This window comes from Rhinolophus ferrumequinum, chromosome 21 (assembly GCF_004115265.2).
Source record: "Rhinolophus ferrumequinum isolate MPI-CBG mRhiFer1 chromosome 21, mRhiFer1_v1.p, whole genome shotgun sequence".
Lineage (NCBI taxonomy): Eukaryota > Metazoa > Chordata > Mammalia > Chiroptera > Rhinolophidae > Rhinolophus > Rhinolophus ferrumequinum.
In genome coordinates, this window is record NC_046304.1 from 45244486 (window position 1) to 45264281 (window position 19796).

A 19796-nucleotide genomic window follows, 5' to 3' on the forward strand; every position below is an offset into this window, starting at 1 on the left:
ATGCATTGATTAGATAGATATACATACATGTACGTATGTTCATACACACATACGTACATGTATACACATGTATTTTTTAAATCAACATAATTTAATTGTGTTCACCCTTAGATATGTCCTGGACTTACAAGGATTCTAATATGGGTTGGTTTAGAAGAAAACCATTCCAGGAAGCTGAAAGTAACTCCTAGTCATCTCAACACAATATGCAAATATGTCTCAGCAATTGGGTGCTTCCTATTTTGCAAATGAAGTAACTGAAAATTGAAGAGCAGAAGCAAAACCGAGAGCCACTTACATTTTGGCAACCATCCCAGGCCCTGTGTGGATTAATTAAAGGCAGACAAGTGGGCTGTTGGTTTTTGTGCTGAATGGTTTTCTCACCACCCACTCCATCGACAGCTAGGGACCTCGTATCTGGGATGCCATGCTGCATATTCTTGCATCTGCTGAGCCTTGCTTCTGACCTTGGTAGGTCTAGACAAAGAGGGCAACCACAGCAGGGGGAGGGGAGCCGGGGAGGGGAGGTGAGCAGCCTGGCACCAAATGTCCACATTGTATTTGCCTGGCTCCCAGACAGAAGTGGGAGGTCATAGTGTCCCCACTGGTCAGGTCCTATCTCAGTCCCAGATGGCCATGACCGACTCCAAAAATGGTCAGCAAAGGGAAGGCTTGCTTAATGGCTCTGCCGCTGCTCAGCGCAAACCAGTCTGGGGCTGCTGGGGGTCATAAAATGTTTGGCACATCCCTGGAGGCCTTACATTGAGGAAACAGAAGCTGGATTTTAGTCTCTGGAACGCCAGTCCCTTTTCTTAGGGAGGCCCCTAGTGGTGAAAGACACCACCCAGAGTGGCTGGTGGAGGGCTGACTACTTCAGGTGCACCCCCACCTGATGGGGTGGGAGGACCTCCTCCTGGGGATGCTTTCTGGGGCCTAAGGTAAGGTAATGCCGCCGTGCTTAAACACACAAAAAATAAAGCAAAACAAACAGGTAAGAAAGGCAACCAAGAAGGTGCAACATGTTTTCTGAAGATACTTTTATCTCTGAAATTTGGACTGGGCGCCCTCTGCAGAGGAAATGTCTTCAGCTGTGATTCATGGGTAACTTTGCCAACCTCCTTCCTATGTTGATATAAACAAGAACACCAGCATCACACTGAGCTGCTCAAAGGGTAAAAAAAAAAAAAGGCATATAAATGTTCTCCAAAATCCGTCCACGTTTCTGAGAGTGAGCCATCCCAAAATTAGCTTCCTCTTGGATTGTGGAAGTTGCCTCTGGTAACCTTGAATAAATATCCCAGCCCACACTGTGGAAGTTCTGTTACCGAGACTCAAATAATGTCCGTGATTTGAACCAGCAGACCTTGACTCCCATCTTCTGGATGTCCGAGTGCATCATAGATCAGTTGACAATAGGTTTTCCAAGTCTCCCACTTCCTGCCTTCTCCAGAAGGAAACAAAACAGCCTCCTGCGGTGAGAGGCTTGGCTTCCTGCAGGGTTGGAAGAAGTGAGGGTTTTGAGTTACTACTTTTTTTCCTGTTTGGAAGGAGCCTGCTGTCATCACGCTGGCTGGGGAACTGCAGAGGTTGTCACGAGAGCACGGAAGAGGCAGGTGTGGGAGGAGCCCCACCCTGGGCAGTATCCTCTCAGAGCTGGGAAACGTGGGGGGTGGGGGGGAACAGCTGTTTACAGCTACAACAGATGTTTCTCATTTTTTTTTTTTTAGCCCCATGGAAACTTTGAATCACAAAAGCGCCTTTCCAGTGATATATATTGGTCATGATTCATACCAGGGCGGTCTCCCGCTTCCAGCCCAAACCCACCACGCTACCAAGGACACTGGTCACTTATTTTCTACCAAATCCTGCCCTTTGGGAGCCCTGAATTAGGAGTTTCCATTCTGTAGGGCGATTCTTTCATCTTTGACCTGATGAGGAAGGATTCCCTCAGTCTGAGTGGTGTAGGATTGAGTCAGATGAGGACATCTCCATTCAGAGGTTAGGCTGTGCCCAGTTCTGGAGAAATCACACTGAGCTAGCTGTCCTCTCAAGCTGCCTTCTTATGCTGTCCTTGCTCAAGTGAGACTTGTAAAATTGACTGGGTGCTGAAGAAGCCGTTTTGCAAAGACAGCCGAGGATCGCCGGTGTCAGAATCCCCTGGCATCTGAAACATGCAGGTTCCCAGGCGCCATCTTGAACCTGAGGCGGTGGGGCCCAGGCAGGGCGGCCTCCTGGGCGTTTGACCTGTGCAGTCACTGAGGGCCCCACACTTAGAAGGACGCTGTGCATGGTTTATAGTGCACATGCTGTGGCCGTCTTGAAATTCTGCATTTTGGGGGCAAGGTTTCTCTCATTCTCATGTTGCACTGGACCCTCCAAATTACATACCTGGTATTATCAGAGCTGTAACCCACTCCAACTCACAGAGGTTCCCAGGAGTGGGCTGGTGTGGAACACAGGCCTGTGTCTGTCAGTGTGGGGGGCAGGGGTAGGGATGGGACGCGAGGATAGCGGGGATGGTGGAGGGGAGGAGCCCTGACAAAGCAATGCTTTCCAGGGAGCGTCTAGCATGGTTTTCTTATTAGTAAGCCCTGCCACTCTTTGTCAGGTGCTGTTTCACCCCAACAGTGGGGCAGCTGGAGAGTACGGAGCCCTACAGACTGTCCGTCTGGAGCATTACAAGGCCTTCTATGTCACCGGTGAGTGAGTGAGTGGGGTGTGGCCCATCCACCTGGAGGACTGCCCCTGCCCCTGCCCCGCCTGGACTCTCTTGAAGCCCTCCTTTGGGAGCTCTCAGCATCCCTGACAGTGCCCCACCCAAAGCCTGGGCCCAGAAGAAGGTCCCAGCACCCAAGTGCCCAGCACAGGCCCTCTGCACCTACAATATACAGACAGGTCTTCCTACTATTCACCTAAATTTCCAGCAAGCTTAGAGCTAGTTCAGCACATTTATACAGTTTGTTTTCACTTGAAAAACGTATCATTTGTTAAAAGAAAAAAATTCAACCAAGTAAATTTGAAGATTTAATTGGCTTTATTAATTTATTCACGAACCAGGCAGCATCCCATCCAGGAATTAGAAGGACTCTGGGTGGGTGTTGTACAAAATGGAAGGTTTTTACAGGCAGAAGGGCATGGCAGGGAAGTTATTAGCAAAAGAAAAGGAAGGATTTTTTTTTTTAAGGCACTCATCTTTTGGGGGAAAGGAATGGCTGGGGAGAGTGTTCATCCTTCAGATTACCTCACTAGTATTGATCAGGAAATTCCAGACTGACTGGTTTAAAACTCCAATCCTGGGATAGGCTGAAACTGCAGTTAGGTTAGTGAGTTTTGTATTGGAGACATAGCTTAGCAAAAGTGACCCCATTTTGGCCTTTTTAAACAAAAATTACAGTTGACATAACAATGTTAATTTCAGGTGTACAACATTGATTAGACATTTCTATAACTTATGAAATGATCACCCTGATAAATCTAGTACCTATCTGACACCATACATAGTTATTACAATATTATTGACTATATTCCTTGTGCTATACTTTATCTCCCTGTGACTATTTTGTAATTGCCAATTTGTAATTCTTAATCCCTTCACCTTTTCCACCCATTGCCCCACCGCCCCTCCCATCTGGCAACGCTCAAAATGTTCTCAGTATCCATGAGTTCGTTTCTGTTTTGTTTATTTTGTTCTTAGGTTCCACATATAAGTAGAATCATACAGCGTTTGTCTTTCTCTGTCTGACTTATTCTACTCAGCACAATACCCTCTAGGTCCATCCATGTTGTTGCAGATAGCAAGATTTCATTCTTTTTTATGGTTGAGGAATATTCCATTATGTATATGCCGCCTTTTCTTTATTCATTCGTTAATTGATGAGCGCCCAGGTTGCCTCTATACGTTGACTATTGTAAATAATACTGCAGTTAACATATGGATGCACGTGTCCCTTTGAAGCAGTGTTTTGGGTTTCTTTGGATAAATATCCAGAAGTGGGATTACTGGATCCTTTTTTGTCTCTTGTTATAGCCTTGTTTTAAAGTCTGTTTTATCTGGTATAAGTATTGCTACCACAGATGGTTTTTTTGTTTGTTTGTTTCCATTTTCATGAAATATGTTTTCTTATCCTTCTACTTTCAATCTGTGTGTCTTTTCGATCTGAAGCGCATCTCTTGTATGCAGCATATGTAAGGATCTTGTTTTCTTATCCATTCAGCCCGCCTATGTCTTTTGATTGGAGCATTTAATCCATTTACATTTAAAGTAATTGATGACATATGTAATTATTGCCATTTTATTATTCATATTTTTTAATCTTTTTTTTCTTCATAAAGAAGCCCCTTTAATATTTCTTGTAATACTGGTTTGGTGGTATTGAATTCCTTTAGCTTTTTATGTCTGGGAAGCTCTTTATCTGTTCTTTGATTCTAAATGATAGCTTCGTTGGGTAGAGTAATTGAGGTTGTAGGTCATCACTTTGCTTTTCATCACTTGGAACATTTTGTGCCAATCCCCTCTAGCCTATAAAGTTTCTGTTGAGAAATCATCTCAGTCTTATGGGAGCTCCTTTATAGGTAACTAACTGCTTTCTCTTCCTGCTTTTAAGATTCTCTGTCTTTAACCTTTGGCATTTTAATTATGATGAGTCTTGACATGGGCCTCTTTGGGTTCATCTTGTTTGGGACTCTGTGCCTCCTGGGCTCTGTCTGTTTCCTTCCCCAGGTTAGGAAAGTTTTCCATCATTATTTCTTCAAATAGGTTTTCAATTCCTTGCTCACTCTCTTCTCCTTCTGGTACCCTTGTGATGCGAATGTTGGTATGCTTGAGGTTGACCCCGAAGCCTCTTAAACTCTCCTCAATTTTTTGGATTCTTTTTTCTTTGGGCTGTTCTGATTGGGTGTTTTCTGCTACCTGATCTTCTAAATCACTGATTCAATCCTCTGCTTCTAATCTATTGTTAATTCCTTCTAATGTATCCTTTATTTCAGTTATTGCGTTATTGATTTCTGACTGGTTCTTTTTTATGTTATGTTTTCTATCTCCATGTTTATGTTTCCTGTCTCTTTGTTGAAATTCTCCCTGAGATCATTGAGCATCCTTATAACCAGTGTTTTGAACTCTGCATCTGGTAGATTGCTTGTCTCCATTTTGTTCTTTCTCTGGAGCTTTGTTATGTTCGTTCATTTGGGACATGTTTCTTTGTATCCCCATTTTGGCTGCCTCCCTGTGTTTGTTTCTATGTATTAGAGCTGCTATGTTTCCTGGTCTTAGTAGAGTGGCCTTATGTAGTATGTGTCCTGTGGCACAGTCTCCCTGGTCACCTGAGCCAAGTGCTCCAGAAGTGTCCCTTGCATGGGTTCTGTGTGGCCTTCTGTTGTAGTTGAGCCTTGGTTAATGTTTGCACATCAATGGAAAGGATTGACCCTCAGGGTGATTGATTACAAGGACTGGCTGTGACTACAGCAGAGGAGCTGTTGTGCAGGGGCTGACCCTATGGAGCAGGATTCGCTTTAGCAGGGCTCTGGTGCTTAACAAGTCTGCTCTTTGGGTGTGTCTTTTGTTGAGGTGGTTAGGTTGTGCACTGGAGTGACATGAAGCTGGCCCCTGGGTGTGTCGGTTCTTGGACCTCTTGGAAGGGGCCATGTTGCAGTTCCAAGGTCAGCTGCTGCCTGTGCCCTGCCTGGGGCCACTTGGTATGAGCTGCAAAATGATCTGCAGATGGTTACCACTTGTGCTGGGCTTGGAGGTACCTAGGAGAGGTTAAGCTTCAAACTGAGGCCAGCTGCTGCTAATGCTGGGCTTAGTGCTGCTTAGCTAGAGATACAGAGCACACTGAGGCCAGATGCAGCTTATGTGGGGTTTGTGAACCTTTGAGAGGTTTTAGGAAAGTCTGCTGAGCCAAGACAGGCCATTTGTAGGGGAAAGCCACTGGAAATGGCCTGCAAGTTGGGTGGAGTGGCGTGTTAGAATCACCAGGGCGGGGTGAAGAGTGTTAGCTGGGTTGATGGAGACTCAATATGGCGCCTGCCTGTATCTGCTTGCTGGGAGGGAGAAGGCTCAACAAAAGAACAACGGCTTGTACCTGCTCGTCTGTCTGGGAGAAATCTGCTCCTCCAACCCTCGCCCTGAGGCCAGACAATTCAAGACAATTCAATTCCTCCCTGTACATCGCTGGCACCTTTTGTGTTGCTGCCCCAGTGCTGGAGCTCAGAGCGAGTGAGTTAATCAGTGAGTAAGTCCATGCGCGGTCCTTTCAAGAGGAGAACCTGGGTTTCCAGCTGCCCTCTGTCTTACTCAACCAGAATCTCTGCTAGTTTTCACATCCAGAAGTTCCCGGCACTGGAACACTGGGCTGGGGAGTTTGGTGTGGGGCTGGGACCCTGCACTCCTCCGGGGGGACCTCCACAACCAAGATATCCCTCCTGAGTTTTAACCACCACATGTGGGTGTGAGACCGGCCTGTTCATGTCTCTGCCCCTCCTACCAGTCTCAATGTGGCTTCTTCTGTAGGTCCTTAGTTATAGGACTTCGGTTGAACTAGACTTTAGGCGATTTTCATTGATGGTTCTTCTGTAGTTTAGTTGTAATTTTGATGTGGGGGTGAGAGGAGGCCAGCACAGCATTTACTTACTCTGCCATCTTGGCCAGAAGCCCTATTTTTGTTGCTGTTGTTGTTTTTGTTTTCCTCCCCCCCCGACATTTCATTGTTGTGCTTTAGATGCCAGTTTGGCTGGACATTAAATGGAAGCTTAGAGAGATTTGAAAATGTAATTTACTTGACAATAGACTGTTTCAGAAAATAGACTTTAGCAGTCTATTTACCACACCGACAGAAGTCTGCTTCTGGGTTCACTTGGTGACTGTCTTAAATGTGTGTTTTAGAAATGTGATACTGGATCAGGATGGTTCTCAAAATCTTCCAGTGGCTTCTTGCTGCCAAATGAATTCAGACTCCCTCTAGCCTGGGTCCCTCTACCTTTCTATTCTTCACCAACAAAAAGGGCCCTCTTCCTTAGCCTCCATATTAAAATCTCTTTCAGCTTTTAAGGCTTAAAATCAAAGCCTCGATCATAGAACTCCCTCTCATCTTCGCAGCTGTGTAGGATTTGGAGAAGTCTGATATTTATCACATTCTGCCATATGTCAAGTGAACTAAAAAAGAGTCTGGAGGTTTTGCTAGGAATAAATGATAAAGATTTATTTAAGGGTTTTAGAGTTTGCAAACTGGGAATACAGCTAGGCAAAAACACAGAAGTGTTCCAGAGAAGAAAGAAAAGTTAAAGAGTGCTTATAGTAGAAAGTATATTCTTCAGAATTACTAGCCCTGCATTCTTAGCCCTAGGATTCATCCAAGAGAGTTGTCAGTTAGATGTCCAGTGAATATATATGCGAGTCCTTGCAGGGGTAATCAGAGGTTTATCTGAAGGTATGGTATATGTCCAGTTGTATAGCCAGACATTGAGGCAGGACTGGACATTTCAAAATGTTTAAGTTCCCAGGGTAGTTAGAACACGAATAGAATTGTTTCTTCATGCCTCAGCCTTCATAATGATAATAATTTTAGCAGCTTCGTTAAAGTGACTCCATTTTATAAATTCCCTATCTTCACTGTTTTCTCACATACAGAGGGTGCCAAAAAAATGCATACACATTTTAATAAAGGAAAAAAACTATTAAAATTATAATACTGTATACCGATAACAAAAGATGAATCAAAGTCACGTTTGACTTCTGCAGTTAACAAGAGGTGCTCAAAGTGGTCACCCAGTGTAATTCTCATACAGTTTTTTTCCTTTCTTAAAATGTGTATACATTTTTTTGGCACCTTCCATATATGCCAGTCATTTAACTACATGTTTTATTTGTCTCCACTAGTTTTAAGCTCTGTAAACTCAGTTCTGTAAGCTCTTTAATCTTTGTTGTCTTGAAGTGCTTAGCACAGCATTTTGCACCCAATAGGAACTCTGACTTTTTTTTTTTTTTAACGAGTGAAAAAGAAACAAAAAAACCTCCCCCAAAACCCACCAAAATCTGGGACCTGATGCGGATTCCAATTTGATTCAGTTACTTAATGTTAGAGCTTTCCAAAGAATTATATAATGCACAACAAAAATTATTTTCCCTGAGTGTAAATAAGTGATCCTGAAAAAAATGTGGCATAAAAACAAAACAAGTTCTATGAGTTCATAACTTGGAGGATATTAAAAATGCCACAACAATCTTTGATTCTCCAAACCCTAAAACGCAAACCAGTTAGATAATTGTTACGCTTTCAGATGGAAAGTTTCTAGATTACAGTCCTTACATTACATTATCTAAGAGGCATGGTGTCCCCAGGCTGAGTTAATTTCAGAAGTAATAACGGTGCCAGAAAGTGCTCGGCACCACAGTATTGGAATCATAAATGTTACTGTGAAGTAACAGAACTGTTTAAAATGATCCCAATCAGACAGGAATTATAATACCCAGGGGATATCTGTTCTGAGGAGTCACCAAACTCCCAGGAGAGTCAGGGTAGGGAGGACTGAAATCTCAACGGAAGGGATGAAAGCTGAATGGGATGAAACAGGGACACGCTATGATTTCTCCACCCCCGGTATCCCGTGAAGAATGGCATCCTAATTACTTAAAAGTCGTTTTGGATAAGCTAGTTGAATTGACACATCTACTACATTAGATTAGAGAAAGATGTGTGTTCTTCTATGTGGAGGATGTGATTTCATGGTTGTGAACTAGGAGTGGCCTTAAAAGGCAACCAGTCTGTTTTGGTGTGTGGCCTAGGATTAAGGTATCTTACAGTTTTCTCATTTTTTAAAGTAATTAAGGCAAACTTTATGCACAGTGAAAGGCACAGCTCTAAACTGTACAATTTGATGAGTTTTTATTAATGTATATACCTGTGTTACTCCCGTCTTAATGCTGTGAATTACACTGATTTTCAAATATTAAATCAACTTTGCCTTCCTGGATAAACTCCACTTAATTGCGACTTGCAAAAATATATATTGTTGGATTTGATTTGCTAAGTTTGGTCTGTAATTTTCCTTTCTTGTAATGTCTGTATCACGGTTTTACTGACTTCATAAAATTAGTTGGGGCGTGTTCCCTTCTCTGTTTTCCGGAAGGGCCTGTATCAGACTGGTGTTACTGTGTTTTCCTGAAAGTAAGACCTAACCAGAAAATAAGCCCTAGCATGGTTTTTCAGGATGACAGCCCCTGAACATAAGCCCTAATGTGTCTTTTGGAGTAAAACTTAATATAAGACCCGGTCTTATTTTCTGGGAAGCATGGTATTTCTTTTGTATTTGATTGAAGTCACCTGTGAAACAGTTGGACCTGGGTTTTGTGATGGAAAAGTTCTTGGTTATAAATTTAATTTCTTTAATAGATATAAGGCTATTCAGATTTTGTGTTTCTTCTTGTATCAGCTCTGATAAGTTGTGTTTTTCAAGTAATTTGTACATTTCATCTGAATTGTCACATTTATTGGCATAAAATTGTTCATAATATTCCATCATTATCCTTACAGTGAACCTTTTTAACAAATCAACTTTTGGCCTCATTAATTTCCTTTATTGTTTTGTATGTCATGATTTCTGCTTTTATTTCTATCATTTCTTTCTTTACTTATTTTGAGTTTTAACTTACTCTTTATTCTAGTTTCCTAAAGTGGACATATAGATAATTAATTTTAAACTTTTCTCATATTCAAATGTAAGCATTTATAGCTACATCTTTCCCTTTAAGCACTCTTTCCTGCATCTCACAAATACTGATGTGTTTTATCTTCATTATCACTTAGTTGGAAATATTTTCTAATTTCCCTTTTGATTTCTTCCTTCGCCCCTAGGTTATTTAGAAATCTATTGCTTCATTTCCAAATCTGGGGACCTTTCTAATTCTCTTTGTAATTTTTAACTTAATTTTATTGTGGTCAGAAAATTATTCTGGAAGGTTCACTCTTTTGAAATTTACTGAGGCATTATATGACCTTCCATATGGTCTGTCTGGGTGACCATACCATGTGGAAGTGAAGCAAATGTTTATTCTGTAGTTCTGGTGATTAATGTTCCATAAATGTCAATTAGATGCAGGTGGTAGGTAGTTGTTCAAATCATCTATATTCGTTCTAATTTTTGCCTAGTTGTTCTATCAATTATTGAGAGAGGGGTGTTAAAATATCCATTTAAGATGTCGATTTGTCTCTATTTCCCTTTAGTTTTGTCTTCCTTCAAAATGGACTTTTCATCTTTATGAAATTCCCTCTTTTTCTTGGTAGTACATGTCTTCAGTATATTTTACTTGATATTAATGTAGCTACTCCAGTTTCTTATGCCTACTGTTTGCACGATATATCTGTTTTCTTCTTTGTACTTTGAACTCATCTGCTTTTATATGTAGAACGAGTCTATAGTAGACAGCATAGAGTAGACTCTTGCTATTTCATCCAGTTTGACAATCTCTGCTTTTTAATTGGAAAGTTTTGTCCATGTGCTTTCCTACGTATAAAATCATTTTGTCTACAAGTAGAGGTAGTTTTATTTTTTCCTCCCCAATCTGGACACCTTTTATTTCTTCTTGTCTAATTTCTCTGGTTAGAACCTCCAGCGCAATGTTGAATAGAAGTGGTGAGAGTGGACGTTCTTATTTTGTTCCTGATCTTAGCAGGGTCAGTTCCTGATCTGTCTTCATCACTAAGTATGATGGTAGCTGTGGGGTTTTCATAGATACCTTTCAGCAGGTTGAGGAAGTTCCTTTCTGTTCCTAGTTTGTTGAGTGTTTATAATGGGATGTCGGGTTTTGTTAAATGGTTTTTTTTTCTGCATCTGTTGGGATGATCATTTTTAGGGTCCATTAATATACATTGTTTTATAATGATTTCCGTATGTTGAACCAACCTTTCATCCCTGGGATAAATCCCACTTGGTATGGTGTATAATTTTTTTATATTCTACTGGATTCAGTTCATTAGCATTTGTTAAAGTTTTTTTTCCATCTATATCCATTAAGGGATATTGGTCTGTAGTTTTCTATGGTATTTTGTTAATGAAAGCCTGTGCTGATGAATACAGCATTTATGGTTTCTCAACGTCTTTTCATGGCTTGATAACATTTATTTTTTGTGCTAAATAATATTCCATTGTGTGGATGTACCACAGTTTATTTATCCATTCACCCACTGACATACATCTTGGTTGCTTCCAAGTTTTCACAATTACAAGTTAATTGTTTTAACAATTATGCTATAAACATCCACGTGCAGGTCTTTGTGTGGACATACATTTTTAACTCACTTGGGTAAATACCAAGGAGTACAATTGCTAGATCATATGTTAAGAGTCTGTTTAGTTTTGTAGGAAACCACAAACTGTCTTCCAAAGTGGCTGTGCCATTTGGGTCCCACTATCAGTGAGTGACAGTTCCTATTGCTCCATGTCTTTGCCAGCATTTGATGTTATTTGTGTTTTCAATTTTGGCCATTCTCATAGGTGTGTAGTGGTATCTCGTTGTTGTTTGAATTTGCAGTTACCTAATGACGTGTGATGTTGAGCATCGTTTCATAGCCTCGTTTACTAACTGTATAACTAACTGCTTTGGTGAGATGTCTGTACCGGTCTTTTGCTGACTTTGTAATTGGGTTGTTCATATTCTTGTTGTTGATTTTAAGAGTTCTTTGTATATTTAGAATGATGGCCTTTACCAGGTACGTCTTTTGCAAATATTTTTTTCCAATCTATGGCTTGTCTTTTCATTCACTTGACATTGTTTTTCACAGACATTTATCCTGCGTCATGTTCTCTGCCCTTCCGTGATCTGTGGTTTGGTGTCTGACATTAGTTTGGGGAAAATCTCAGTCATATATTTTTATTTCATATAGTTCTTTTGCTCCTTTCTTTCTTCTCCTTCTTGTATTCCCATTATGCATTTGTTACACTTTTTGTATTTGTCCCACAATTGTTGAATATTCTGTTCTGTTTTTTTGAGTCTTTTTTTTTTTCTTTGCTTTTCAACTTTGGAAGCTTCTTTTGAAATATCCCCAAGCTCAGACTTTTTCCTCAGCCATGTCCAATCTAATCAGCCATCAAAGGCATTCTTATCTTATTTCTGTTACCATGTTTTTGATCAGTAGCATTTCTTTTTTATTCTTTCTTAGAACTTCTATCTAAGAAATAACTGGGCCCCATGGAGTTTTTACCTCTCAGATTTGTGTGCACTGAGCCTCCAGCAATTCATCAATTATAGTCAAAGTTTCCCTTCCTCGGTGCTGGTTCTCAGGGGTATCAACGCTCCAGAATGTTGTGGGTCTATTTGACTGTCTGTGTCTTAAGTTTTGGGGGCAGTAGTTTGCACTGTAACCTCACTTCTCTGACAGCTCTAAGAAGAGGAGTTGCTTTTTCAATTTGTTTAGATTTTTACTTGTCAGCATGAAGTGACAACTTCCAAGCTTCTTACATGCTGGACCAGAAACTGGAACTTTCCTACTTAGTAGTTTTTAAAAATTGGACGTTGTGGAGATTCTGACTTCTGTTATGCAAGGAGTATTGATTTTTCAGTTCTCGCAGGCAGTTAATTATTAGCAAATCCCCTTAAACTTGTGGAAGCTTGGTTTTTGCACTTTGTTAGAACTGGCTCTTTCAGATTTGGTCCTTAATCTTAGGTAAATGCCTTAGTCCCGAGACATGGTCTTTACTCCTACCGTGTTTCCCCGAAAATGAGACCTAGCTAGACAATCAGCTCTAATGCGTCTTTTGGAGCAAAAATTAATACAAGACCTGGTATTATATTATGTTATATTATATCATATCTTATTATATTATATAAGACCCGGCCTTATAGTAAACTAAGACCTGGTATTATCTTGTTATGTTATGTTATGTTATGTTATGTTATGTTATATTATATTATATTATACCCGGTCTTACAGTAAAATAAGACCAGGTCTTATATTAATCTTTGCTCCAAAAGACACATTAGAGCTGATTGTCTGGCTGGGTCTTATTTTCGGGGAAACCCGCTAGCAGGAATCTTTTGGGACTTCAGTGGAAAATAGGAAGTGTTTATCAAGCCTTTCTAACAATAGCATTCACACTCTAAACATTACCTTCCCTGCACTGGGTAGCACAGAAATGTCTGCTGAGCTATTCAGACTTCGAGCTGTCGGTAGAGCCTGTCTCCCCTGCACATGCACAGCGCAGGGGTCAGCCGAGGATTTGAAGGGAGTTTATTTGCAGTTTGGAGGCTTCCCCTCTCTGGCCCCCTCCTTCCCAGGATTTCACCCACCAGTTTTCATCTGCTGCAGCCCTGAACTCTGTCTCTTGACACCTCAAGCCAAAGAGCCCACAGCCTTCTCCTTCGGTCCTGCGCTGTGTGCTGCACAGACTGGGGGTGGCTGGGTGGGGATCTCCCCAGGGGAAAACACTTTTAAACACGGACCCAACCCAGTGTGGCTTTCTTCTTTCAAGGATCAAATCCCTTTCAGCTTCTGCCTGCGTTGGTTATTTTCTAGTGCCTTCAATTTGCTGTGTTTTGAAACATGTTGACTAGAATGTATAGTGTCACCTACAGGAGGGTTAGTTCTATGCAAGCTACCCCACTATTCCTTTACGGGGAAGTCTTTAATTTTTACAAGAGGAGTCAGTCCCAACCTTCACTTGACTGGTTGATTGCCAAAGCTCGCGTCACCACTGTTTCTTGTGAAGAAGAGCTCAACTGAACCCCAAACTCTCAGCAAAGGCACTAACTCTTACTCTGCTGAACAGCCTGAGTCTCCATCACAGGAGGAAACCCCTTAAGGACGGCTGCCCAAAGGCTGTGCGATTTACCCTTTCTGTCACTCAGCAGTTGAGATTTTACTTCTGTCCAGATGGGGCCAGAATGAAAGCTGTATCCTCAGGTCACATGGCTTCGGCCCATGTAGGTCTGCTTTTATGGAACTGCACTTTGGCATCACGCTCTCATCTTGGGTAGTGAAGGGTGTGATAGGAAGTCATCAGCCGGACCATCCTGATCGTACAGCTGTATTTTTAATAAGAAGGTATGAGGAGCCACTGGAAAAAATTCTCTCACACCTCCTTGCCAGAAACGCTCTGCTTCCCCCGAGCAATCAAATTTAAGTTTCTAATGTCTTAATGTTTGGTTCCTGAGAGACTCAGAGGCAAAGGTCTTGAGGAACTCGAAAGGAGGGCTGTCCTCTGCCGTAATTCCTTTTGTTTATGTTATATTCATTTCTGTCAGATACTTTGACTACTGTTTTGTATGCAAAGCCAAACAACAAAGCCATCTGAGTCATTACCAACCGAGGATGCTGCCATCACTCTAAACATTTGTCACTCCTTTCTGGGGACTGCCTTAATAGCCAGGCTTTAATTCATACAAGAACGTCAACTTCAATTCAAAGTGAAATTACTCACCTTGCCTTCCTACCTGTTTCACCAAATTGAATGTATTTGCTATTCAAGAAATCAATTTTCAAAAAAAGATCAAATTTACTCCCAAAGGGGCAGAGATGAGAACTATTTGAATGTTCTACTGGCTCTGAAGTCAAATTCAAGGAGATCATTCTGGACAACAGGAACATAGATTCTCCAGGTACTTGCTTTGTCAGGAAGAGCCATCATCTGAATAGTCAGGTCCCGTGTGCTTGCATCATGTACGATCCATTGCAGTTCTCCTTTCCAACACAGGGCAGAGCTGGGTTTGATGGCGTGTGTGTTGTCACCCTCTCTCTAGGTGGAGCCAAAGCCTGTGATGGGAGTGTGGGCCCTGAGCGGCATCACGAACCTCCCCTTATATTTAACCTAGAAGACGTTGCAGAAGCTGTGCCTCTAGAACGAGGCAGTGCCGAGTACCGGAGCGTACTGCCCAAGGTCAGAGAGGCTCTCGCAGGTGTCCTTCAAGACATTGCTCACGACAACATCTCCAGAGCGGACTACACTCGGGACCCCTCGGTAACTCCCTGCTGTAATCCCCACCAAATTGCCTGCCGCTGCCAAGCCGCCTCCCAGACCGACATTTCCACAAGCAGAAACATCGGGAAATGAGACGGGGCAAGTTCACCCCCCAACTTTAGTCTTACCTTCTTTAGTTATGTCTGTGTTACAAATAAGTCTCAGAATGTGGTTTTGAAGCCACCACCTTGCGTCCCCCACTGTCCGTTCTGCATGCTGGCTTGAGAGGACAGCTGTGCTGAGCTGTGATGGGAAGCGTACCTGCTTCGGAGTCAGACCAGGTTCAAGCCCCAGCTTTTGAACTTAGGCCACTATGTCACCTAACTCGCAAGGTGATTTTGAGAATTCAGTAAGGCAGTACACGAAAGTGCCTTGCGCGCCGCGTTACCTGACACTTGAGGCAGGCGCTCAGTCCATTTTAGGTTTTTTGTTTGTTTGTAGTGCACCCAGTTTCACTGGTCGTTTTAGCAGAGATTCATTCCAGCTGGTATCTAGAGCAGGGCCTCTCCACTTGCAATGTGCACATAGATCGGCCGGGATCTTGTGAAAGTGCAGGTCGTGGCTCGGAAGGCCTGGGGAGGGGCTGAGACCGTGCACCTCTGGGACACTTCTGGGGCTCTGACTTCAGTAGCACGGCTAGCGACTAGACCAAGTCAGATGTCTCCAGGCAGAGGAGCCCGCAGATAAGTCATGGCCCGACCCACCTCCCCCACCCCCGTTTGAAGGTCAAAACGGCTGTATTTTAGAGTTAAGGCGTTCTTCCTGCTTCCTAAAACCACAAAGAAATACATTTTTAGAGCCTCAAAATGCATTGCCATGATTTTATTATTAATTAGTGTCCTAAAGGGGACTCAAAGTTAATAAATGATTTATTCCAAACACTGCAACAGTACTTTGCCTGGCGAAAATAGTCTCTCTCTAGATGAAATGTACAAGAAATACAATTCGAAGACATTTCCCTATAAGTACATTTTTACACAGCATACATTTGAAAAGGATGCCCTTTTTAATATAAAATTCCGGTTACAGACCAATATGGTTAGTTCGCATTGACGCCACGGCTGTAATATATTTTAAATAGCGGGACGTGTGCAGTGTCCCCCACACCCACTGGCAGCCAGGGCTGAGGAGGGCTCGGTGAGCAGGGAACCACGTCCTGTGGCTTAAGCAGGAGGCACCTGGGATTCCAGCCCCCCATTCTGTGCCCACAATCGCACTCCATTCTTCCTTGTGTCTCCAAAAACACCTGACAGGGGGTGTCCTGATTTCTGAGGTGCGCGGCTCATCATGACTGCTTCGTTTTGCCCTTCTGACTTCCACGGCACAACATTATCTACCGAAATCAAAACAGAATGGCCTTACTCTCTCCAGGAAGAGGCTGTCGGGCAGGCTGCGGGATTGACAGATCTGCGCCCTTGCAGGGCCGGCGGGGGGAGGCCGGGCATACACGGCCATGGAAATTCACCCATCTTATGCAGGTGTGGAGGAGGATGGCACAGTTTCAGAAGATACGGACTATATATAAAATATGTGTATTTTTTAAAAAGGCTCATCTTGTAAACACAGACTGCTAAATCACTATTATATTAAAAGTCGGGAGATCCCCTTGGTCCCAGTCCCCTTACTCTTGCTCACAAGAGGAAGAGACGAATGTCAGAAAACATGCAGACTTGTAAAGGTTGGCTTGTTACTGAAACAAATGTTGCCCACCCCCCCACCTCCGAATGCTGCATCGTTCTAAGGTACCAGAAAGGAGCAATTCTCTTTCTTTCATGGTCCTTAGAGCAAAGTAAATCCCAAGGGGATAAGAGTGACCATATCCAGAGAAGTGTCAGTATATATATTTTTTAAAAGACCACTGGTGATGACCCATATTCTTAAGGCAAAGGCCCAGGAGCTCCTCGTGAGATTGTCCAGGCAAGTGTATGTTCATGCCTACAGTAGTGATTTGAACCAAGCGGAGCTGCCAAGCTCCTTAAAGAATCCCGGAAGTTTTTAAGGAATGTGGGGAGAGATGGGAACTCTGGACAGATATTTCAAATAGGCATAGAAGAGTAAAGGCAGGGAGAGGGAGTTGTCTGGCATCTCCCGTTGAATATTATTGCCTGTGAGGGTGTGACTGAGATGGTTGGTCCATGTTGAGAGAACATCCCAGTAGCCTCACGCCTCTGGTCCTTGTGTGCAGAGATGGAGAAATCTACCTGCTACTGGGTCAGTATCTCATCGGAGCACGGCCTTGCCTCACTGTCTACCTGCAGGCCCGAGGACAGGGCGGGGGTCTGATGGCCTCTGGGACATCTGCCACCGGCTCTGCACACGGGCTGCCCAGTACCTTCTAGGGTCGAACAACCGTTCTAGGGAAACTCGCTCAGTGATCGACACTCACTGACAAGAAGCCTTCCTCGTGTATAAATAAAAGTCCCTGATGTAATTTAAACGAACCTGCACTCATTTGGCCCTTTTAGAAGGAGAGAGGACAATTGGCTTCCTGGCAGTGTGTAGGCGAACAGGCCTCGTGACGAGTTCTAGCGCTAGTTCTTAAGCATCCCCTCCCCCCTTTTTCTTTTTTACTCCAAACAAATGCTCTACACAGTGTACCTATCATGTATATAGATCTTCTTTGGCAAGGGGCCACCTCCTGAATGCCAGTATCGGAAGTACCCAGATTCTGCAAATATCAAAAGTGGTAAGGTCTACTCTGCTCACAGCTAAGAATCTAATAATTTTTTATAGCAGCCACAGACTTTTACCCAAATTACGGAAATGGAACCCAATGAGTAAAAGCGCTAAACCTTGATGGAGCAGGACAGTCACTCTTATCCCCAAATGCATCTGGCTTGCTCTGGTTCCTGGAAGATGCAACTTCAGGTGAATGATCACCAGTGTTTGGGGGACAAAAAAACAACTCCCTTCACGGCTAGCTGGGGCCTGACAACCTAAGGGCAAAAGGACTGGTTTATCAGGAGGCTGCAAGCCAACAGATGTTTTTAAATTTATAATTAGTATTTTTAAGGGCCACTGCCTTCCACCGCTAAAACAGAAACTTGAGTTCCTGGCAATGTCCCTGGCAGTGTGCCCACTAAAAGCCAGAGTGTAGTGAAGCTCGAGTTCATAGAGCCTTCACGGAAACACAAACAGCCCTCCCGTCAGGCATGGGGGGCCCACAAGACCCATTCTTTTTTTTTTTTTTTTTTTTGGCTGACTATGCTCACTAGATTGTCCTGTGCATTTATGCAAGAAAGAAGCCAGAACTGCACTCCATCCTTTTGCACATGGAATCTCAATTGCCACAAAATCACAACCAGGAAAAGATGTTCCATACCAAGACCTAACGGGCACTGAAGCAATGCCCCAAAGGCTGCTGTCTCTGCTTCTAGGAGGGTCACGCTGACTTGACTCTCCAGGTCTCGGCCCAAACACCGCTTCCGTCTCTAAATGTTTTCAGGGTGACTATCTGGGCTGTCCTCTAAGTGACGCTTACCAGGGGGGTCTATGTATTGGAATATAGAATAGAAGCCTGAAGACTCAGAAGCTAAGGAGGCGCTGGTAGTCACCCCGGGAACAGCGATGCTGGGAGAAGCCAAGCGCAGCGCCCAGCCAACCAACCCCGGGGCTCTCGCTGCTGGAACGGCTGAAGCAGGATGCTGGGAAGCCCAGCTGGGGGCGCCGCGGGGCTCTGCACACGGCCTGCCTGTGCTGCAGGGGCTGAGTCTGCCCCCGTCAGCGCTGCAGGGAGTGCGGGTCCCTCTGGCCGAGGCGCACAGCCGCCCAGCCCCGTTAGGGCATCCCTTCAGCCCCACGACAGCAGCATTCTGCAAAAGCACCTTCAGGAGCCTCACGGAAGTAAGAGCTGACACAGGGCGAAGGTCCTGCCTTGTGAGCAGCAAAGATAGTGCTCCAGAAGCAAAGTCGAGGGTCTGGGGCCGCCCCACCTCGCCGGGTTAGTGCCCGGTTATTCTAATGCTGTCGGGTCGAGCGGGACACCTGATGGCTAGTCTGTAAACGTGAACGGTCTGTGGCTTTCTGAATATTAGAGAGGAAGATTAGTTGTTAGAGACCAGGTAAGGGGCACGAGGCGGAGGCTTCCTTCTAAGCATATAGACCGAGCCACTCTCTTAAGGGTTCCTGATGCTCACAGGGGGAAACTCTTTCTCATCATCAAGACACACTGGTCCCGTCGCAAACTCATGTTCAGGAATGACCTCTCCTCGGAGCGCCCCGCCGTCCTCAGAGTAGCCTGGAAACCAAGAAGGAGGCATGAGAAGCCACACGGTCAGTTCTTGTGCCAGGACCCGGGGCAGGACCTCAGAAAAAGGAGAATTCAGAGAAGCCACGGAGGCCGCCTCTGCCTTTTGCCTGGAGAGACTGCGCTTCAGATGAATCCACATCCCCACCTGCCCCCGCAGGTTCCTAAAACTTTCCACCTGTTTGCAAATTCTCAAAGAGGCAAACAGTTCATGCCACGTGTGAGGGAAACACGCCTGTGGTGCTGTGCCTGCCAGGTTTAGGGACCCGAGTTCAGAGGCTATTCCCATGGCCTCAGCCTCACAGGGGAGGAAATAAGTGGTTCCGGGAGAGCGCTCCATCCACAGGGAACAGTGAAGGGACAAGAGGGTTGCTGTTAGACGTCCCCCATGTCCACTCACCTGGCACCGTGGAGGCAGAAGACGTGCTGGGTCTGGCTACAGTTGCTGCATACGACTGAGGTAATGAAGGTCTGAGGTCATTTTCTTTATTCTCGTCTGATCCTGAGCCAAGCAACCTAATTGCAGCAATTAAGAGGGGAAAGAAAGAGAGATCATCACGTACCCAGGACACCTCTGAAAGGAAAAGCACTAAGAAGCTCGTGC

The 19796-nt window shown here is 43.9% G+C and overlaps 2 protein-coding genes across 3 annotated transcripts in view; one reads left to right on the top strand and one right to left on the bottom strand.

The window, feature by feature from the left end:
- The window catches only part of ARSG (arylsulfatase G), a 95352-nt gene extending 78801 nt beyond the window's left edge, over positions 1 to 16551 (top strand). For both annotated transcript variants that reach the window (XM_033090530.1, XM_033090529.1), the window contains 2 exons: positions 2609 to 2699; positions 14729 to 16551. In XM_033090530.1, the coding sequence (XP_032946421.1) occupies positions 2609 to 2699; positions 14729 to 15039 (402 nt within the window). In that variant the 3' untranslated portion in view covers positions 15040 to 16551. The remainder of the gene's footprint in view (positions 1 to 2608; positions 2700 to 14728) is intronic.
- Positions 15754 to 19796, bottom strand: part of WIPI1 (WD repeat domain, phosphoinositide interacting 1) — a 33148-nt gene continuing 29105 nt past the window's right edge. The window contains exons 11-13 of the mRNA XM_033090538.1: positions 19593 to 19708; positions 19083 to 19183; positions 15754 to 16279 (exon numbers count right to left, since the gene is read on the bottom strand). Of these exons, the coding sequence (XP_032946429.1) occupies positions 16232 to 16279; positions 19083 to 19183; positions 19593 to 19708 (265 nt within the window). The 3' untranslated portion in view covers positions 15754 to 16231. The remainder of the gene's footprint in view (positions 16280 to 19082; positions 19184 to 19592; positions 19709 to 19796) is intronic.